The sequence below is a fragment of the Dermacentor silvarum genome, chromosome 5 (assembly GCF_013339745.2).
Source record: "Dermacentor silvarum isolate Dsil-2018 chromosome 5, BIME_Dsil_1.4, whole genome shotgun sequence".
NCBI classification, from domain to species: domain Eukaryota; kingdom Metazoa; phylum Arthropoda; class Arachnida; order Ixodida; family Ixodidae; genus Dermacentor; species Dermacentor silvarum.
Window position 1 is genome coordinate 165,883,368 of NC_051158.1, and position 19,862 is coordinate 165,903,229.

The 19,862-nt window shown below is 48.1% G+C and overlaps 2 protein-coding genes across 2 annotated transcripts in view; both read left to right on the forward strand.

The window, feature by feature from the left end:
• The window catches only part of LOC119453861 (MIF4G domain-containing protein B-like), a 177,345-nt gene that overhangs the window by 27,733 nt on the left and 129,750 nt on the right, over positions 1-19,862 (forward strand). The gene's annotated exons all lie outside the window — the stretch shown is intronic.
• Positions 18,063-19,862, forward strand: part of LOC125945811 (nascent polypeptide-associated complex subunit alpha, muscle-specific form-like) — a 69,924-nt gene continuing 68,124 nt past the window's right edge. The window contains exon 1 of the mRNA XM_049668103.1: positions 18,063-18,337. Within this exon, the coding sequence (XP_049524060.1) occupies positions 18,108-18,337 (230 nt within the window). The 5' untranslated portion in view covers positions 18,063-18,107. The remainder of the gene's footprint in view (positions 18,338-19,862) is intronic.

Consider the following 19,862-nt stretch of genomic DNA (forward strand, 5'->3'; position numbering starts at 1 on the left):
ACAGGAGGCGATGCGGGAGTTGGCACTGGTTGAGGTCGTACTGTCGCATGAAACGCGAATGTCGGCGGCGCAGGTCGCGCTGCGACTGCGACATAAGTCAGAGGTGCAGCCACGGGAGGACAGGGTTGAGCCAAAGGTAGCGATTCGGCAACTTCCTCGCGAATGGCTCTCCTAATGGGAGCAGCCAGAGATGTGTTAAGCTGTAGAGGTCGATCGCCGAGAGGCAGCATAGAGAGTTGACGCGCCACCTCCTCACGAATAAAATCTGTGATCTCAACGCAGAGTGAGGACTGGGGCGTGGAGTCGGAGGGAAGCGTGAGGCCCGAGAGAGAGCTAGTGGTCAGGTGCAACAGCCCTGCGCGCAAGGAAAGGACCATTTGTCGACGCAGCTCATCGAAGCTCTGGCAAAGAGTTACGACAGCAGCGACAGATGAAGGCTTTCGCGCTAGAAGCATTTGAAATGCCCCGTCCTCGATGCCCTTGAGGATGTGCTTCACCCTGTCCTCTTCACTCATGGTGGAATCGACGCGGGCGCAAATATCTACGACATCCTCTATGTAGCTGGTGTACGTCTCGCCGGGCTGTTGAGTGCGCTGGCGTAGACGCTGTTCTGCACGAAGCTTTCGCAAGGCTGGGCGGCCGAAGGCTTCCGCGACTGCTGTCTTGAAAGCGGACCAGGTTTGGAGTTCCCGCTCAGGATTGTGGAACCAGAGGTTTGCAACGTCAGCAAGATAGAAGATGACTGTACGTAACTTCGTCGGGTCATCCCACTTGTTGTGTTTGCTGACGCACTGATAGGTAGAGAGCCAATCTTCCAGGGTGAGATCGGGGATATCCGGCAGCACCTCCATCAAATGTAGTATGACGATTTATTAGACCACAATGACGTCTCACACAATCGAGGTAGTCCACGAACGCTGATCACGCTCACAGCGACAGACGCACGAGCGCTTCTTTGTATTCTTCTTCACTACAATAGGAATAAAGTGCGGTTGGCTGCCATTGTGCTGAGTAAAAACTGAACAGAAAAATCGATTCAAAGTCTATGCAAGCTGTGTTTTGTCAGTCGCCTTTTCACCAGGAATGGAAACATTGTACTGCGACTTTCGCCCAGAAGAAAAAAATTGGATGACACTTAAGCTTCGCCTTTAAGAGTGCAACGCGATAGCGTTATCGGGCTCTGTTCGCATCGCAGTTTTCTATCAGTAGGCTTCACTGCAACACAGAACGTGGGAAGCCAGCTTACAAAGACCGAGCTTACACCGATCCCCTAATGTCGGCTTCACTTTTAAACAGAAATGCATTGCTGGGTAGACGTTTTTCCAGGGGCAATATAAGTCGTCTTATATTAAAATGTGAAGGTCCTAGCACTTTCTTTATTATTTTATTAAATTTTTGCTAGCTATTGCTCCGACGCGCGCGCGTGTCCGAAACGCATTAGGCAGGCCAAGTCCCAATTTGACCTGCCGAGGGTGCGAGCACCATCTGGATAGCATTTCCGCAAGTAAACTACCCGAGCGCGCCGCTGTTCGTATGGTAGAAATGCATGAAAAGGGGTTTTAGTTTGAGTTCCCCCGTACCAGAGTTATGTTTTCTCGTACATTTAAATTACAATCCGACGCCACCATGTCTGTCGGTTGTGGTCAAGTCGTACTTTACCATTATTCTGGTGGATTCGCTGTGAGAAATTCAATTTTTGTTCACCAAAACCTTGCAGCACGTGGAGGGCCTGCGGGATGATTTTCTCCGCCAAGGACGCCGACACCCATGCCGACGCCGGATTTTCTGCGACACGGGGCCCTTAACGCTATCGCGTTAAAATACTGCCAGAACTACAGCATGTCTCTTGCTGTAGTTCATACAACTTCTTCCAACTCGAAAAACTTTCAAAAGTAATAGCGGATAACTAGGTACTTCTTGCCCTTGCATTCGAAGAGATCTGCTCCTTTCTCCTTCCACGGGCGATAAGGTAGTGGCATTAGCAACAGGTGTTCTGTTGAACACTACTGGTGCGGTTTGCATTCTGGACACCGATTCACGTACGTACTGGTAGGGGCTTTCTTGGGAGGACATCTGCTGTGTATATCTCTTTGCCTGGAACGTGCGATATTGTGAAGTCGTAGTCGAAGATGAGCATTCTAAGTCGCTGCAGCCTTAGAATTCGTCAAGACATTTTCTTGAAAACAGTGGCACGAGTGACCTATGGTCAAGTATTGACAGGAAAAGTCTGCCTCATTACACAGATCCGGAAATGCCCACAAGCCCATTCAATGGCAAAGGCCTCTTCTATTGGGGCTTTCTTGGCGTCAATGCTCTGGAGGAGTATACAACGGGCCGTTTGCTGCCATCTTCCACTTCCTGGAGCAACACCACTCGCAGCCCTAGGACGGTGTATCCGCCGACAACGTGACAGGTGTGCCCGGACATTAGTAGGTGAGCACTGGCGTGACGCACAAAAGACGTTTGATTTCTTGAAGTGCTTTTTCCTGGGTCTGGCTCCATACCGAACTTGCGTCGGCGTGCAGTAAGTCTCTAAGCGGCTTTGCCTGGTTGGTTATGTTCGGTAGAAACTTGCCCAAGTGGTTCACCATGCAGAAGAACGTGCGCAGCTCCGACTAGCTTACAGGTGGTGGTATTTCACAAATGGCTTCCGCCGTCGTGGGGTCAACTACGATTCCTTTGCCGTCTAACGCGTGACCCAGGAACCTGACACTCTTCTGGGCAAACTCGCACTTCGGAGTCAGATTTACTCCCGCCTAATGCCGACGCTAAAATAGCTTCTGAAGGTTTTTGTGTTGGCATGTTCTTTCTTATCCTTTCTGAACACGAGGATATCGCCTATTCGACGCACTTGGCCTTGAATTCCTTCCAGATTTGACAGTATTTCTCGTTTGAATAATTCCGACGCTGTAGCGATTCCGAACGGAAGCTTTTGGAACCGAAATCGTCCCATTCGTGTGGTCAATGTCGTCAGCTCAGTTAACTCTGCGGCTATCGGCGTTTACAAATAGCTGGCATCAACATCAAGTTTGCTAATTAGCATTGCTCCGGCGAATCCCGTGCCAGGTTTTGTTCCACCATCGGCATGAATAATCTTTCCCGCACCAACTGTCGATTCAGCAGCGTGCAATAGAGGTCCTATGCTATACGGGGGGAGGCGTCTCGCTTCAAAGAAACCATCATGGGTACACACCAGTCAGGGGTATCACTAACCTGCGCGATGGCATCTTTATCCCTCATGGGCTTCAACTCTGCCTGCACTAGTGGGAGGAGCGGTATAAGTACTTGACATGGATAAGTAATCGGCAAAGGGTTGTGCTCCGGTCTGAGCGTCATCTTGTCTTTAACGTTCATTTTGCCCTGTCCTTGAAACGATTAATAGTGCTTAGCTAACAGATCCGCGTGCTTCTAGCTTCCGCCGTCAATTTCGCACAAGCTTTGCAGTATTTGGAGGCCTTGAATCGCTGCTCGTCCCAGCAAAAGATGCAGGGGCTGATCTGAGTCGTAGATGTGCTCTCTTTTCGTTCGTCCATCGAATGGCAATGTGGCGCTAAACTTCCCGGGCGTGCCCAGTGGCATGGGTCCTGCTCCGAAAAGGTCTGTTTCCGTTGGCTCCAGTCATACCATCATTCGCGGCGAACATACACTGGATGGTACCGCAGTCACGTCAGCCTCTGTGTCCACCTTGAACTTTATATCCTGTTTGTTCACTTGCGAACTTTCTTTCACCTGCATGTAACATCTCGCCCAGGTAGACCTCGTCCGTGTTGTGGGCCACCTTCTCGCGTCATTAGTTTGGCCGCCGTTAATTTCGTAAGACGGACTTGCTCGAAATGGCCAAGTTTGTGGCACGTGTTACAAGTCTGGTTTGTAACGATGCACTGAAACTCCGTGGGCTTCTGAGAAACACCGCACCCTGGCCACTTCCACGTCGCCTTCTACCTGTTTCAACGTGGCTGCGGTGCCTCGCGGCGACCGTTCTTGTTTGGGAGTATCGCTCTTGGCTTGCCTTTCCGCTGTTTGACCGTCTCGGACGACCGTGCTGCTGCGGTAGCGCTCTGAAGGGTAAGGTTCGGGTCCAACGGAAGCGTTTCGCTCTGTTTCATGTAACGCAGGCCTATGACGATACGATCTCGTATGAAGTCTTGGCGTAATTGGACGTATTTACACGTCTGCTTATCTGTGCAAGGCTGTGATTAAACTTTCCACCGGGTCACCCGGCTCCTGCTTTCTTGAGTCGAAATTCACTTTCTCGAAAATGACGTTCACTTTCGGTATGAAGCGCGCTTCAAACTTTGCAGTGACTTAGTCGTAGTCGCTTTGCTGTTCTTTCGTGAGATTGAGCGATGTGAGGATGTCTTCAGCTTTCTCTGCCTATTGCATACGCAAATGTGTACACCTTAGATGCCCCCTTTCTTGGAGTCCTGAGATGATCCGGTACCGTTCCCACCGTGTAATCCATCTCTTCTAGACATACGGTTTTCGAAAATCCCACTTCTCAGGCAGTTTCACAGCAAACGGGTTGAAGAAGGACGACCCCCTGTTGGCTCTCTGCTTCGCGAACCGTTTCCACCACTGTGTGTTGCCATCACTTCAGCCTATTGCTGTTAGGCCTACTTTTCGTCACTGTTAGCTCGCGTCGTAACTGAAAACGTAACTCAGTCATTTGTGGTCACTCTTCCGAAGCCCGTTGCCTCCGTGATCCCGCCGCTACCAGCCACCATGTCGTGTGCAGTCACTATGGCTGTCGACTAAGGCGAGTCGGGGACACGACGAACATACCGTTTATTATTGCGATAGTATTTATATGGGCACTCCGGGCGCATTTTTGCCGCCGGCTCACTGTCGCCGTGATTTTCCATATAATGTACGAGGGTGATAACGTACTGTCACCGCGCGCTGTTCGCTGTATGTACGAGTGAAAGCGCGCGAGGGGAGCCGACGATGGCGGCTAAATATGGCGCGCGCAAGGGAGGAAAGCTTACAGGAAACGCTCCGTCTTCCGTCGCGCGAAAGGCGGGGAGGTCGAAGAGAGGGAGGGGTGGCGTTGTTCTCCATCAGCAACTACGTATTTCGCGACAGCGCCCAAGGGGAAGCGCGGATCGCACTTCAATCTGGGGCGCGCAGACGAAAGCGGGGAGGTAACGAGGGAGAGAGGGGTAGTGGCGTTCTACTCCGGCACCAACTGCGTACTTTGCGCGGCCGCGAGGGGTCGCGCGCACCTTATCTTGAAAGCGATCTTCTCATAGCTCAACATTTTGTGCGTGCTGTGTTCTCGCCGCTCTGTTTGCCTGGAAGCGATAGACAGCGTGAAGGTCACTTCGCGCGCTGATGCCGCCGCGCTTCCTCACGCCAGCGTATTGACAGCGAGTGTCCGTGGTGATCGAATGTGATGTGTTCATGTTTGCCTGTGTGCGCTGACACCATGCTTGTTAATTAAGTTAGTAAGCGATAAAGCTACTATACTTACTTCGTATAGCTGTCTACTAGCTTGCTATCGCAATAGATGCTCCGCCTTCGGGCGAAACTGCGATATTTTTCTTATCTAATTGGCAGACAAGAGGCGAGGAGCACGTAGAAATGGAGAGGGTTTTTGTTGGGCTGAGTTAGCACAGTGAAAGTAAATAACTGGATGTGGAGAATGGTGCCGGCGTCTGGGATTGGCCCGCTTCCCCTTGCGTAGCTTGCGGTGGCTGGTCGAAAATCCCGACGGCGTGCAACAGAAAGCCAAAACATTTGTCGCAGTTTCACCCGAAATGCGAAGCATCAATTTCGATAGCAAATTAGTAGAGACCTATACGGAGTAAGGATAGTAGTTTTATCAGCTGTATAAACTTGGACATGCAGCAGCACCAGCAACGCGCAGAACTGTTGTCGACGCAGTCGGCGTCTTGCCCGCGTTCGCACCGAACGCGCGCGGCGTTGGTGACTGTTGCTGGTGCCTCTGGGTGCGGCTCGGAGGTTTTCCACGAGATCAGAATGGGACACTCGTCGAGCAGCGTCGAAAATCTTGCCCACCTTCTCGCCTCGCAACGTTTTTACATAAATACGCTTTTGGTGCCGCAGCTAACGTCGCCCCCCCCCCCTCCCTCCTTCCCGTCCCCCCATGACCTTTCGCGCGACGGAAGAAGTTGCGTTTGCTCTCTATATATGGTGATTGTAAAGGAGGAAAGAGACGCTTAATTCTGCGGCCCTTTAGGGAGCACGGCGCAGAACGCGCGTTTGCTCTCCGCCGCGCGTTCGCTCCCCGTGAAAGCGCTCCTCCCTCGCGCCCTTTCACTCGCACATACAGCGTCCAGAGCGCGGCGATGATTTCATCACCGTTGACGTCATACGGAACCTCACGGCGACGACGACGGCGACGATGACGGTGACGCCGACGGCAGAAATCCGCTTTGAAGTGTTCATATAATTGCTATCGCAATAAAATTCCGCTAAAAGAGATCTTAGTCAATAAGAGTTGACAGAGTGCGGTCGTACACGTACCGAACGGGATTAAGAACGTTAGACAGATTAGATTCTGCGGTATTACGTGCCAAAACCAAGATCTGATGATGAAGGTACGCCGTAGTGGGGGAATCCGTATTAATTTCGGCGACTTGTGGTTGTTTAACGTGCGCCCAATGCAGGACACCCGGGCGTTTTTCCATTTAGCCACCATCGAAATGCGGCCGCCGCGGCGGGGATTCGATCCCGCGACCTCGTGCTTAGCAACGTAACGCCAAAGCCGCTGGGCAACCACAGCGCATTTGATTACGTTAAATACTGCCACGTAAAAAACTTTCATTATGTGCAAGTAAAATTGGGAGGACGCTTAAGCTTCGCTTTTAAGAGTGGAACGCGATAGCATTCAAAGATCCCTGACTGCTACTCATGGTTCCCGACGATTGCAGCTTATGCAACCGTAATGGTTAATGGCAAACACGGGCGGCGAACGCTATGCACGTAGGCGAGCTTTCTGGTGAAAACGCGGCCTATTGCCTGGGTCGATCCCGGAGAGAGTGCACAACCGCGCCAAAGAAATTTCATCATTTTCAGGTTTCCGTATATGTTTCGCACTTTTAATATTTCAGTCTGAGAAGATTTAACATAAAAGGCATGCGCTATGGGTGTTTTGTTTTATGGCATTTGCTTGTGGATTGCCATTCTCTAAATTCCGAGGAATAGCTTAGCCAAGAATGCAAGACGAGGTATGAGCAACATTAATGATAGAATGGTGTGGCATACCTAAACGTGGTTGGGGACTATTTTCTCGGCCGCGGGCGCCAATGCCGATGACGACGCCGGATTTTCCATAGAGAAAGAAAAAAAAAAGTTAAGAGAGGACACTCCGCGAAATCTGGCCTCAGGAAGTGCGTCACGACCACGTAACAAACTAGTGCTCTCACCAAACGCCAGAGGACGCAAGTGCGAAAAACAAAAAGTTATCATCAATTAAACAGAATGTTTTTTACAAAATAATAATTATGCGCCTATATTTGACATGTTATTTATACATAAAAACAATTTATTCAACGCACGTTACGTGGTTATTTTTGTTCAGCCGCACTGCCATAAGCAGCATCTACGATTTCGCGCCGAGAGTACTCGCCATACCAGCATGCGACAAGCCCAGGCATGACCATAGGCATGACAGCGGGAAGGTTTCGTCAACGTCGGCTGCTTCGGTGTTTTCGTGTGTGAGACAGCAGGTGAGGTACGTTTTCAAGCGAAGCTTGTTGAATTACATGTTGTTGGGCTAGTTGGGTCATTGAATCAGAAAAAGGTTACAACTGCGCGAATAAGACGCCATGTAAGAAACATAAACACGCCCACACGCGTTGCGCTTCGTGTGGGTGGGCGTTTCTGTGTTTCTTACGTGGTGTCTTATTCGCGCAGTTGTAATCTTTTTCTGGAGCTTGTGAGGACGGCGAGGTTTGCTAAAAAAACAGTTTGCGGCTGTATGCGGCGGCAAGACGTGAACATTGTGCAACGTATGCAGAATCGCGTTCGGCTCGATGGAACGGAACGCCTCCGTCCCATCGTGGAACGCGTACAAGAACGCGTACAAGATTTCGCCCTAGTATAGCAAACTGGGGCACGGCGTCAAGCCGAGGCGACGCGTGCTGTGCGCTGAGCTCGGTGCGAAACATTAGGGAGTTTTCGAATAGCGTACGAAAAGCTTGCGGCGTAGCGGCGAACGCGTCGTACGCTCGCGGGCTCCCCTTAAGTGAAGCCCGCAACGCTACGCCCGCAAGCTTTGCTTTCGCTATTCGAAAACTCGAAAACTCCCTGTTGAGGAGCGGTCGCTGGGCCTCGCATGCTTCACGACGCGTTTCCCGAAGCCTCGGACCACGAATAAATCCTGGTGTGCATTTACTGACATTTTCAGACCGCGCTGATGCCATGCCGTCCGGCGGTCCAAGCTACGGCAGCTACTGCTGTGTTTCGTGGTGCTTGAACAATGGCAGAACCCACAAGAAGCCAGGGACGAGCTTCTTCCGCATACCACGGGACGGCAGGTGCGCTAAAGCTTTTGTATGGTTTGCATGTCTTCAAGGTTACTTTTCGTGCTTGTTCAGTGAGGCTAACAATAACAAAATCACTGTTCGAGCACTTCGCCTTCAGCTGATAGTTCATTGCCGATGCAGGATGACCGCATGGATGCAGTATGCCGGACGAGATGATCTCCTGAGTAAGCCGGCCAGCCTATTGTACGCAACGTACAGGGTTTGCAGCGACCATTTTACTGCTGAAAGTTTCATGGACCCTGGGCACACAAGGCTTACAAGAATGGCTGTTCCCAGTGTGCAACCAATTGCACCATGTAAGTGATTGACAGAAACTCAATTATCTGCGATAGCAGCCACTTCTTTTGAATCAGTGGTGACAGTTAACCTGGAAGATATTTGTAGCCGATGAAGAAACCTCGCTGTAGAAGTAACACTTCGAAAGTCTTAAATTTTGTGAATTGTGGGCTATTACCCTCCTAACAGCTTTACATTCCTGTCATTCTTTTATGCTATTGACCTGTGCAACTTGTTTTGAAATACATTGAAGGGCTATTTAACGTTAACTTGAAGCCTTCATGCACATGTACACATATACATCGTATCAAAGAAAGCTGGCACTGTCGATAATTCCACAAACCACAAATTGCTTGTTTCTCTGTTGATGCATTCTCTTTTCTTCCACCTACCAATTCATGCGTTTGAAAGGGCGGTTTAAATTTCCCTGTGCTACAAGCTTTGTAACTTGTACCAACTACACATATATGCAGGTTCTCTGAGCATCGCTTCAAGTAGTGACTGGGACATGACTGCAGAAGCCGCACTGCAAGGTGTGGATGTGCTTCAGTTTTTGTTATTTTAAGCCTCTTACTGACAAATTGTTGTTGTTTCATTTCTTTAGGGTCTGCGGCAGAGGCTTCGAAAAGCGGCTCCCACACATTGAAGTGCCCCGAGGAGCAGGGTGTGTACAGTGTCGACTTGTCTTTTTTTTCGAACTGAGTTGACTGTTGACCAAACCTCTACAGGTGGCAGCTCCCATGTAGCTGGTGAAGGAGTTCCTGCTGACTGCGTCTTGCTGGAGGAAACCTTGGGCAGTCGCTCAGTTGTCACAAAGGGAACATGTGTGACTGGTGAGTTTACTGTTTGCTTCAACACTTATGTTCACTTCAACAGACTATTGATATAGAGACTTCCGCAGGCTGCTCGCAAGATTGTTCTGACAGCAGTGTCCGAGGTACTGAACAAGCTTCACAAGACTCTCCAGAAGATGTGTCCTCCAACAGCTCCACGCCTGAGTGCCCTACAGCAAATGGTGATTATGCTGTTATTGCAGCTGTTTTCAATGTGCAATTTTATGTTTAGGACATTCTGAGCAAACTAGCACCAATAAAATGTCATGGTGGGCTCTCAGTGATTTTCATTATTAGGGTGCCATTGTTAATGTGTTTTTTTTTCAATTTGTGGAATCGAAAACTTTGCACCACAGAAGGTTGGGCACCTTGGGTAAAAAAGAAGCGAAGAAAGCGCTCGTACGGGATTAGTTGCTGTTCGCTTTTAAATCAATTTTTGTTTATTGCAGTGCTTTCCTGTGTGCCAGCTGCAAGGTCTCCATCAAAGAAATACAAGCAAACCATTCGACGTCTGCAAGCCAAAGTAGCAGCACAGCGGAAAACTATCAAAAGACTGCTGAGGCAGCCTCACCGAGCACCGTCATCGACTTCAAAGGCCCTTGGCATTATCCGACCGCACGTCACCGAGGAGGTTTTTAAACTTCTTTCTGCACATGTTCGCTTGAGGCCCAAAGGCAAGGGCAAGCGGTTTCCCGTGTGGTTCAAGAAATTTGCTCTTCACTTAAACTTCCGTGGTCCGCGAGCATACCGATTTCTGGCTCCATATTTTTCTTTGCCCTCCCGGCGTTCATTAAGGAGGTGGCTAGCCAATGTAAAGATGACTCCAGGCACAATTCCAGGAATCATTTCTTCCATTGCAACAAATACTCAAGCTTGGAATGAACGGGACCGAGTGTGTGCTTTAGTTATCGATGAAATAGCACTCAAAAAGAATTTGTGTTATGATGCTGCACGGGACATTGTCCAGGGTTTTACAGATGATGGCACTGATCGCACTTCAACCATTGCTGATCGAGCAATGGTAGTTCTTCATGTTGGTGTTTCGAAAAAGTGGGTTCAACCGGTTGCTTTTACTATAGGGCACACATCAACACCATCATCTGTTATGCATAACCTGCTGGTGTCACTCATTGTGGAGCTTAGGAGCATTAACATTGCAGTGAAAGCAGTCATTTGTGACCAGGGCAGTTCAAATGTAAGTCTCGCTAACCAACTAAGAGTGACTGTAGCAAAGCCTTTTTTTGAAGTTAATGGTGAGCGGGTATATTTCATCTTTGATGTTCCACATTTAATTAAAACAACGCGCAATAATGTGCAAGCGCACAAGTTATATATTGGGGATGACATCGTTGACTGGTCCCACATTGTAAGCCTTTACCAATCCTCACATGAGTTGCGGTTGCGATTGGCTCCAAAGTTGACTGAAAGGCACATTCATCAGAAACCTTTTTCTAATATGAAGGTCAGCAGAGCAACGCAGGTCCTCAGTGCATCAGTTTCGATTGCTATCACGGCATTGGTGTATGCGAAAGTGCTGCCTGCCTCGGCCATCACTACAGCACAATTTTGTGATCGTATGGACAGGATTTTCGATGCCTTGAACAGCTCGAGTAAAAAGAAAACTTCGCAAAAGCTCCGGCATGCAATCGTGAAAGAGGATTCAGAGCTGATTGACTTCCTTCGAGGCCAGCCTCCCTGGATTGCATCATGGACGTTTGATGGCAGACGTCAACCACAAACCGTCGTTGGTTGGCAAATCACAATTCAGGCTATTTGTCAACTGTGGGACGACCTCTCCAAAAATTACAATTTTGAATACCTGCTAACACGCAGACTTCAACAGGATCCTCTGGAGAACATATTTGGCCACATAAGGCTAAAGCAAGGTTGCAACACCAACCCCAATGTAGCACAATTTATTTGTGGCCTGAAGCACATCTGCATAAGAAAACTCTTCAAACTGTCAGAATACGGAAATGTCGAGGATGATGAATGTGACCTCCTTCAGGAGCTCTCGCCATTCTCCCTCGCTAGTGCGTCTTTTGTGGATAATGAGGAGTGTGCACAGCCACAGCCTGACGATTTTCCCGCTCTAGACGATCTCTCTGAACTTGCGACCAACATTCACTCCCATATTATTGATGACTCCGCTACATATTATGTAGCTGGTTTTCTCATCAAATACTTTCTTCGGAATGCACGTGATACTTGCAGTTGCCCACAGATATTGATAGACGACAGCGAGACAGTAAAGGGGACCCATCAGTACTTCACAATGCTCAAAGCATACCACGTCCCCAGCAAACTTTTCGGAAATCTAACTGTGCCATCGGAAGCAGCTTTTGAATACGTACAACAACTTGAATGTCACTTTCTTGCCATTATTGAGGCCACTGCACATCACCTGAAAGTGTCTGATGTTTTGTATCATCATCTCTCAAGTGTTGGCGATTTTCATTTCTGCTCTGCTGGGTGTCGCGAGAAGTTTCTGAAAATGTTTTGCCGGGTTCGTTTATGTTGGCATGTGCGTTTTGTGAACCGAAACTTAGATAGGGTTAGGTTCCAGTCTTCAATTTCAGGTATACAGCTTGACAAGTTCAAAGCTTAGCAATTAGCGGCTGCTTTACACAAAAGCATTCAAGTTGAACCGAATCCTGCAATAGCTTTGTTATAGTCATTACTTCGTTACATCAGACCTCATTATGGCCCTCTATCAAGTTCAACGGGACTAACCACTCCTTCATTATGTCCATTCTTTTGTTTACCCACTATGAAGAGTATGAACTTAAAAAGAAATTATGCTTGGTAGCCTCTCTGTATTTTTGTAGCATATGCGGGCGAACTCTGCACGTTAGTGTGGGTCGTCGGTCACTATGTGCACTTTATCTCTCCAGCTCAAGTAATATAACGATAGCAAAAGCGCGTGTTGAAATATATTCAAGTGGGTAAGGAACACAGTATGAAGTGGGCATGGTTCACATTTTCATGCCTTTCGTATATTAGCTTCTCGTCAACCTCCTCACCACGCCCATCAAAACTTTTCATAAGATTGTCCAAAACTGCAGCTGTTGATGGGGTTGCGGACGCTGCCCCTTTATTATCATAGCTTGTGAGTCATAGCGCACTGTGTACAGCCTTTGTGAAAAATAATGACAGTGTTAACGCACTGTGTACAGCCTTTGTGAAAAATAATGACAGTGATAAGGCACTATGTACAGCCTTTGTAAAAAAATGATGACAGTGACAATGCACTGTACAGCCTTTGTGAAAAACAATGACCGTGATAATGCACTATGTACAGCCTTTGTGAAAAACAATGACAGTGATAAGGCACTATGTACAGCCTTTGTAAAAAAAATGAGTGATAACGCACTGTGTACAGCCTTTGTGAAAAACAATGAGAGTGATAACGCAATATGTACAGCCTTTGTAAAAAATGATGACAGTGATAACGCACTGTGTACAGCCTTTGGGAAAAACAATGACAGTGATAATGCACTGTGTGCAGCCTTTTTGAAAAATAATGAGCGAAAGTGGTTTTCTTCGGCTATTAGCCCTCTGATACCGCTTTGTAGCACCAATTAAGGTCCACAATTTTGGATAAGTGATGACTACCATCTATTTCAACTTGGAAGCGTCACAGCAACGCCCAGACGCAAGTAACTTGGGCTCTAAGTGTTTGATGAGAGCGACACATAAGAAGAGGCAACAGGTCTGCAAGTGTTGTAGCATAAAGTCTGTCTTTCACATTGTGGGCAAGCTGCCCTCCCTTTCCGAGGACGAACAGGCAACGTTGAAGCATCAAGTTTGCTTTTTTTTCTCATTTTGGGCAAGTTGCTCTTAAGAACAGCCAACACACTGTATTTTTGCTTTTCTGATATATTGTGTCGTGTGGTTTCTGTACGCTTTTTCTTTTCTGTGCATTACTTCTGTTAACCCGAGTCGTGACTCGGGACTTTATTGCTGTGTATACGTCACTTCTTCCTTCTTTATCAACTTTGTGCGCTGAGTTTTTGCCATAGATCCATATAGATCCTTACCCACTTGCCCAGTGCGTCATTCTTCACCAGCTTGTCGGCTACTGCCAACTCTAGCGATGTGTGCGTTGTCTGTGTTCTCACTCTATTTGTTAGAATTTATTTGTAAGTCTAGATGCATTTGTTGTCTACTTTGCATTTCTGTGCGATGTTCTTCTCATTTTGTGCTTTTTATATGCTCAGCCTCTACCTTGCCTTGGAATAAAAACATTGCGGGTACTCTGTCTTTTGACTGATATATAGATTGACCGCTTGTTCCAAAAGAAAAGCGCGATGAATAAAGCCATAGTGAATTATGATTACCTGCATATCTTTCTATTATAACTTAGTCGAAATAAAGATTACGTCATGACCTCAATTCGCACGCACAGTTTTGAGCTAAAACAAATAGGGAATCGCTGAATCAAAACGACAAACAATAGCATTGCTATTTGGGCGGAGAAAAGTGGTCTGAAATCATTAACTTTCGCCATAGCCAAACGTCGGTTGCGCACAGTAATCCAAAATTCGCGCCAGTGAAACCGAAACGGGAAGCGCAGGCCAGTTGCTCTCACCAACCACCAGGTGCGCTAGAGTCGATTGGGCCGCCGGGGTCTATGGGAGTGTCCACTCTTTAACTTTTTTTTCTTTCTCTATGGATTTTCTGCGACACGGGGCCCTAAACGCTATCTCGTTAAAATCGGTGCTCCTCGGCAGGTCCGATTAGGAAGTGTCAGAGCGACTTACAGGCAGACGTCTTCTATTCCTTTCGGAATGGGACACTCTCCGGTTATTCGAAAAAAAAGTATCAATTTGGTTCAGCCTAATAATATATATTTAATGCATAGACGTCGCTTTGACGTGATGAGGTCTCGTGGTTTTGTTGCGTCGCGTGACATAAAGGTGAAGTGGATACAGCCCGAAAGCTCTTGACGTATAGCGGTGGGTAATTGGAGATCACAGGGAGAGGCCTTCGTCCTGCAGTGGACATAAATATAGGCTGATGATGATGAACGGCGATAAAGGTGTGGAATTAAAAGTAATTATTTTGTTTTGTTCGTTCGAGTAATCCATAATGAGTGTGCACACGTTATATAAGATGGTTGTGGTGGTAAAACTATTTTATATAAGATTGGGAGTTCTCGCGGTTTTCGTGACGTAGCGTGACAGACAGGAGCTGTGGGGATAGTCCGAAATCTTTTTGACCGATCGCGGAGGGCTGATTGCAGAAATGGATACAAAAAGTTTCGAATAGCTTTACGTTATAGCGTCTCTGGACATTCTGCCATTCTGAGAAGCTGCCAAATATCACCGATGGCGTTGCGCGCGCCAGAGTGTGTTTGAAGGTTGTTTCTTTATTCTATGATGTCCTCACACAGCCTTCGGACAGTTCCCTTTGACAGACGATAATGACGCCGAAACTTCTCATCTGACAGCTTTTAAAACGCGTCTAGCACCTCCAGTCGTTGACGGGTCCGGGAGAGCAACCCGAGGCAAAGAATTGCCTCGAATCGCCATGTTTTCAAGTGTATGTAGTCGAAGCTTAGAGATAACGCGCGCGCGCACCGCCCGCGAGTCTCCGAGGCGGCACGGCCCGCGCGCGCGGCCAGGGTCACAAGCAAATAGCCAAGCCAGAGCAACATAACCCAAAGCCGACTGGTTCCACTCTTGGCCGACGACGGGTTTGCTTTGAAAATGATTGACAGATGCGTGACGGTTTCAAAATTTGCGGTACCGCCCCGCTGTCTCTGACGGCCGCTGACGCAACCACAATTCTGACCAATCACATGAGGGCAAGCAAACGGTTCGCATTCGGAACCGTTATAAGATTCCGCCCCTGGTCCCCGGACACAGTGTTCGTAGACACCGGTTGTTGCGTGCCAGACGTGTCTATGCGACGCCCATTGCCAAATGCATAATCGATAAAGAAAATGTATGTATGCCTTTTTTGCACGCAAAAATTATCTCAAAGTAAATTGTGTATTTCTTAGTTTTCTGATTAAACATTTATGAGCTTCGTTTTCACATCATCTTTCTTGTTGCAGCTCTTATGTCCCCCCTCACCTAGACGCGCTTTAATCGCGCTTCAATAAATGATGTTTCTGGCAATAGGTTTCGGCAGTTAGTTTTGACGACTGATATAGATCGACCTTGGTCACAACGTTGTGACGCCCATTTCTTTGCCTCGTGAAGGTGTTTTCACCGTCTTCAGTGAACTTTCAAGCCGTAAACAGCGTCTACAAACTTGTAAGTGGGCGCTGTCACTTCGTGCAGTGCTGTTTTCACACCTACCTCCGTGCGAAATTTGGAATAGTCGAGCTCGCGTAGGTTCTTGCCGTCACTCAAAGCTAAAACGTGTGGTTCATGTCGCTTCGGGTTGTAGTTACCCTGTTGTCGCACGGGGGGACAATGAAGTAAGCAAAATAGGACTGATAAATTATCTGATTTTCGTTTTCTTGCAAAGCATACGATTTGGCGTTGAAATGTACAGGTTGTGCAGTTTACGCCTACACTTGTTTCGTGCCACTATCGGAAACACCGTTCATGGCAGGGCTGGAACCAAGATAACTGTTTCGAGTGCAACTCTGCGCTGATATGTTTTAGTCACTGTGCCGGCTTCCTCACGCAGCATCCGTCCCTACGTACGGTCAGTCTAGCTCGTAGGCGTTGCGACCGAGGCTAAGTTCGCTACATAGCAAACTTAGCCCCGGTCCATAGCAAAACGCGCACTGCCACGCGTATGAGCGACGTGCCTGAAGCCAGGGGCAGAAAAGCGTTTCTTGTTATGCTGGACGCTGCAGCGGCCATTGTGCTCTTCACTTTGTCCGATATGTAAGGACGACGGCGCTCCACGATGGTGACCTTCACGTCGTCCGTACACATCACCTCGCATTGCAGCATCGCTGACGCAGTGGTAAGACAGCGTCACTGGGGCACTGTGGTGGATACTGGATTGCCGCGTTAGTCGGCTGCGTGCTGCAGGGACGCCGTTCCGTTGCAGGGCTGCGGCGGACCTAGCAGCCAGACGCCCAGCTCTGTTGAATAGCGACTGACTCCTTTTATCGCGTTTGCCAACATCCCTTTAACTGCTCTTCTTGCGTTTTTGCAGCAAACATTATGGACCGCTTGCCCGTAAGTATTTCCAAACTCGGATCTTCACGTGCACCCCTCTGCTCCCTCCCTTCTTTCTTCCTTTTGTTTTTACCTTTGTCGCGCAGAAAGACCTTTCATTTCAACACGTCAACTGTAACCAGTAGAACTGACACATCAGTTGCGCTTGTGCTTCGAAAATGCTTTCATCTTGCTGATGTTAACGGTGACTCAATTGCTAACGCATTTTACCGAGCATACAGAGCATTGATTGGATACCCAGATGAGGTAACTGCGTTTGAAGTGAGAGAGAGAATGTACCGGAAATACTCGTGTACCGTGTTTTAGGGGGCATGTTAAATGAACCCCGGGGTGTCGAGAGCAATCCCGGGCCTTTCACTACAGTGTTTGTCAACGCTCCAGCTTTGCCTTCCAATAGGAAAGGGCCCCTCCCGAGACCCTTTATAAATGGTTTATCTGCTGGTAATTTAAAGGTGTTTACCACAATTTCTTTAATTGGTTCATTATTACAGGAGAAAGAATAATTCTATCTGTCGCGATGCCATACTGCCGGGAGGGTCTGCATAACGCTTACGTCACTAGTTTGCCTTTTTTCTTGTAACTTTTTTGCTGCGTGGCGAACTCCCACTGGTGGTTTCGCGCGCTTTGCATTAGATGACTTTCCAAGGAATAGCGCGTCCCACGCAATTCATTTTCCAGGGCAGCTGGGCCCTCGGACTGTGGCGCCGCCGCACGGGAGAACGTGAACCACGGCGGCGCCTCGAATCTGTTCGAAGCGCCGCCGAAATACTGCTCCAAAAAATACTGCTCCAGTCATGTAGACTGCTCCCTTCCTGATAGTGAGATTATATTTCGATCATCAAAACAGTGATGCGTTTATTTAGGAATAACCGAAGGACGGGAAAAGGCTGACCAGTGTCTCGCGCCAAGCCATTTAACGTCGGCCTCCCTTAAGAGGGAGGACGTGCACGTGCTTTTCTTTAAAATTTAAGCGGCTTTCGCACCACGCAGAGGTTTGACATTTCGGAGATACAATGTCAGCCTATCTCAACGTCCGCCGCGTTTGTCTGTTTGTAATGCTCAAACTTTGTGAGGGCTCCTGAGAGTCAATAGAGATTTAGATTAAGGGACGCAAGCCGCAACCAAGCATTGGAGGACGCAAACTGCTTTGTGGGCCCTTCGGGCTCTTTTGGACGCCCAGAGTTTTGCGTCCCCAACGCTTGGATGCGACTTGGGTCTACTAATCTAAATCTCTCTATTGTATCAGCCTTTCTACCTATTGTTTAGTGGCTTGTTCGCTTAACTTCCAGTGCCCGGTGTTTTCGTTGCATCCTTACTCGCCACACCCTCCTCCTGGGAACATGCTGGCCACGCCCGAGTCGCCCCCCATGAGTCACTCTATGGTGCTTCGCGAAGCCCAGCGCATTGTGCAGCGTCTGGAGGAGCTGGCCACAACACCACTGGTCGACACGTGCCAAATCACGCTGGTAGACTTCACCCTGGACAGCCCTGAGCTCAAGGCGGGCAGCACGCCTTGCCGCAAGCTCTTTCAGTCTCCAGAAAAGGAGGCTCTCAAGTATGCGGACAACTCGTGAGTGACTCTTATTCCTCTCGTTTCACTCTTGTCGTGGAAAGGCAATTACGGGACACCGAACAGAAGTCAGATCAGACTGACAGATTATTCTTACAAATTTATATTTGAGTTGTTGTCGTGGTGATTTATTGATTCTTAGAAGGCCAAAGTTCCATTTTGTAAATTTATTGCTGCAGCGTAAATTTATTGGTGAAGCCGCAGTGCTGTGACGGTGTGGCGTCACGAATTTCAAGTTGTTTTTGTGCTTGGTTCATTCAGGCACAGTAATGTTCTAGAATTTTGCCAAGTTTAGCCCGTAGCTCCTTTAGAATACAATGTAATCTCCTGTCATTGATAAAACAATTAACTAGGACTGAGCAGACGCCATCAAAATCGGTCATCGCTGTGAACTGGCGCCAACTTCAAGGCAGTATCTCCACCAGTCTCTCGCCTTTGTATTTACTAGCTTACTAATTCTCTGCTCCCAGTAAGAATGATTTTTCACACAAAAGTGTGTTATGCCGGGTTACACCGAAAATCTTTACGATGTACGCACACGTAAATCGCGCAAATCGGCGGGATGTTTTGAGTCTACCTGAGCCTTAGTAAGTAACAGGACAGGAACGTTTTGTTTGATTAAATGAACTGTGCGCAATATGACGTTTAAATAACAACTATGCATCCTTTGTTATTTTCTTGAGTAATTCTGTAGAAATTGACCGGTAGATTGGGCAACTATAAGGGTAGTAAGGGTTGTGATGCTTCAAAGGGTCTTTCGTTGTCATAACTTGTGGTTTTGTGCCTACCTAATAGTTAGAAATGTAAATATAAACGTCTGAAAAATTATGCTCGTGAGGACGTTTATTTCGTGTAATAAGGATTATTCAGTTCTTTAGAAAATATGCCCGGCTGCCTAGACACTTATGATGGTTGCAAATAATGGTGTGCTTGTGTCTTGCATGCGCGTTATCTCAGTCGGAGTCAGCGAGCGCAGGAATAGGTGCGGCGCGTGTGAGACGCGCCCGCATTACGCCGGATTACACCTGCTCTTTATGCATCCTGGACACCTATGATGGCAGTAAATAACGTGCTTGGAAGTGGCCTGCGCTCTAACTCGGTCGGCGTCTAAGGGCGAGGACACTGAAGGCGCAGGTATTATCCGTCGTCACGCGCGGCACGTTTACGCTACGTCGGCGCATAGTGGACGCTATAGACAGGGGGGTGAATCTTCCTATACCTCCCATTGGTTCTGTATAGCAGACGCTCAGTCGACGCTAGTGCCAAGACGCACTTCAGTTAGGCCCTAGCGGGCGGATGATGGTACTATGGCGGCGAAAAAAGAAAAAAAAAAAAAGCGGCGCGATTTATACTCTCCTTCTTTCGCTATAGCACTTTTTTCTACCTCTTTTATGATAACGTTGCTCCACTCGCTTCTCCTTTCCCTCATGACTTTCCCATCCCTCCTCGCATGTCTCACCTCTCCTCCCCTCATACTTCGCGCAATGCTTTTATTTTTTTCTTTAGCAATCCGCGGTGCGATTTT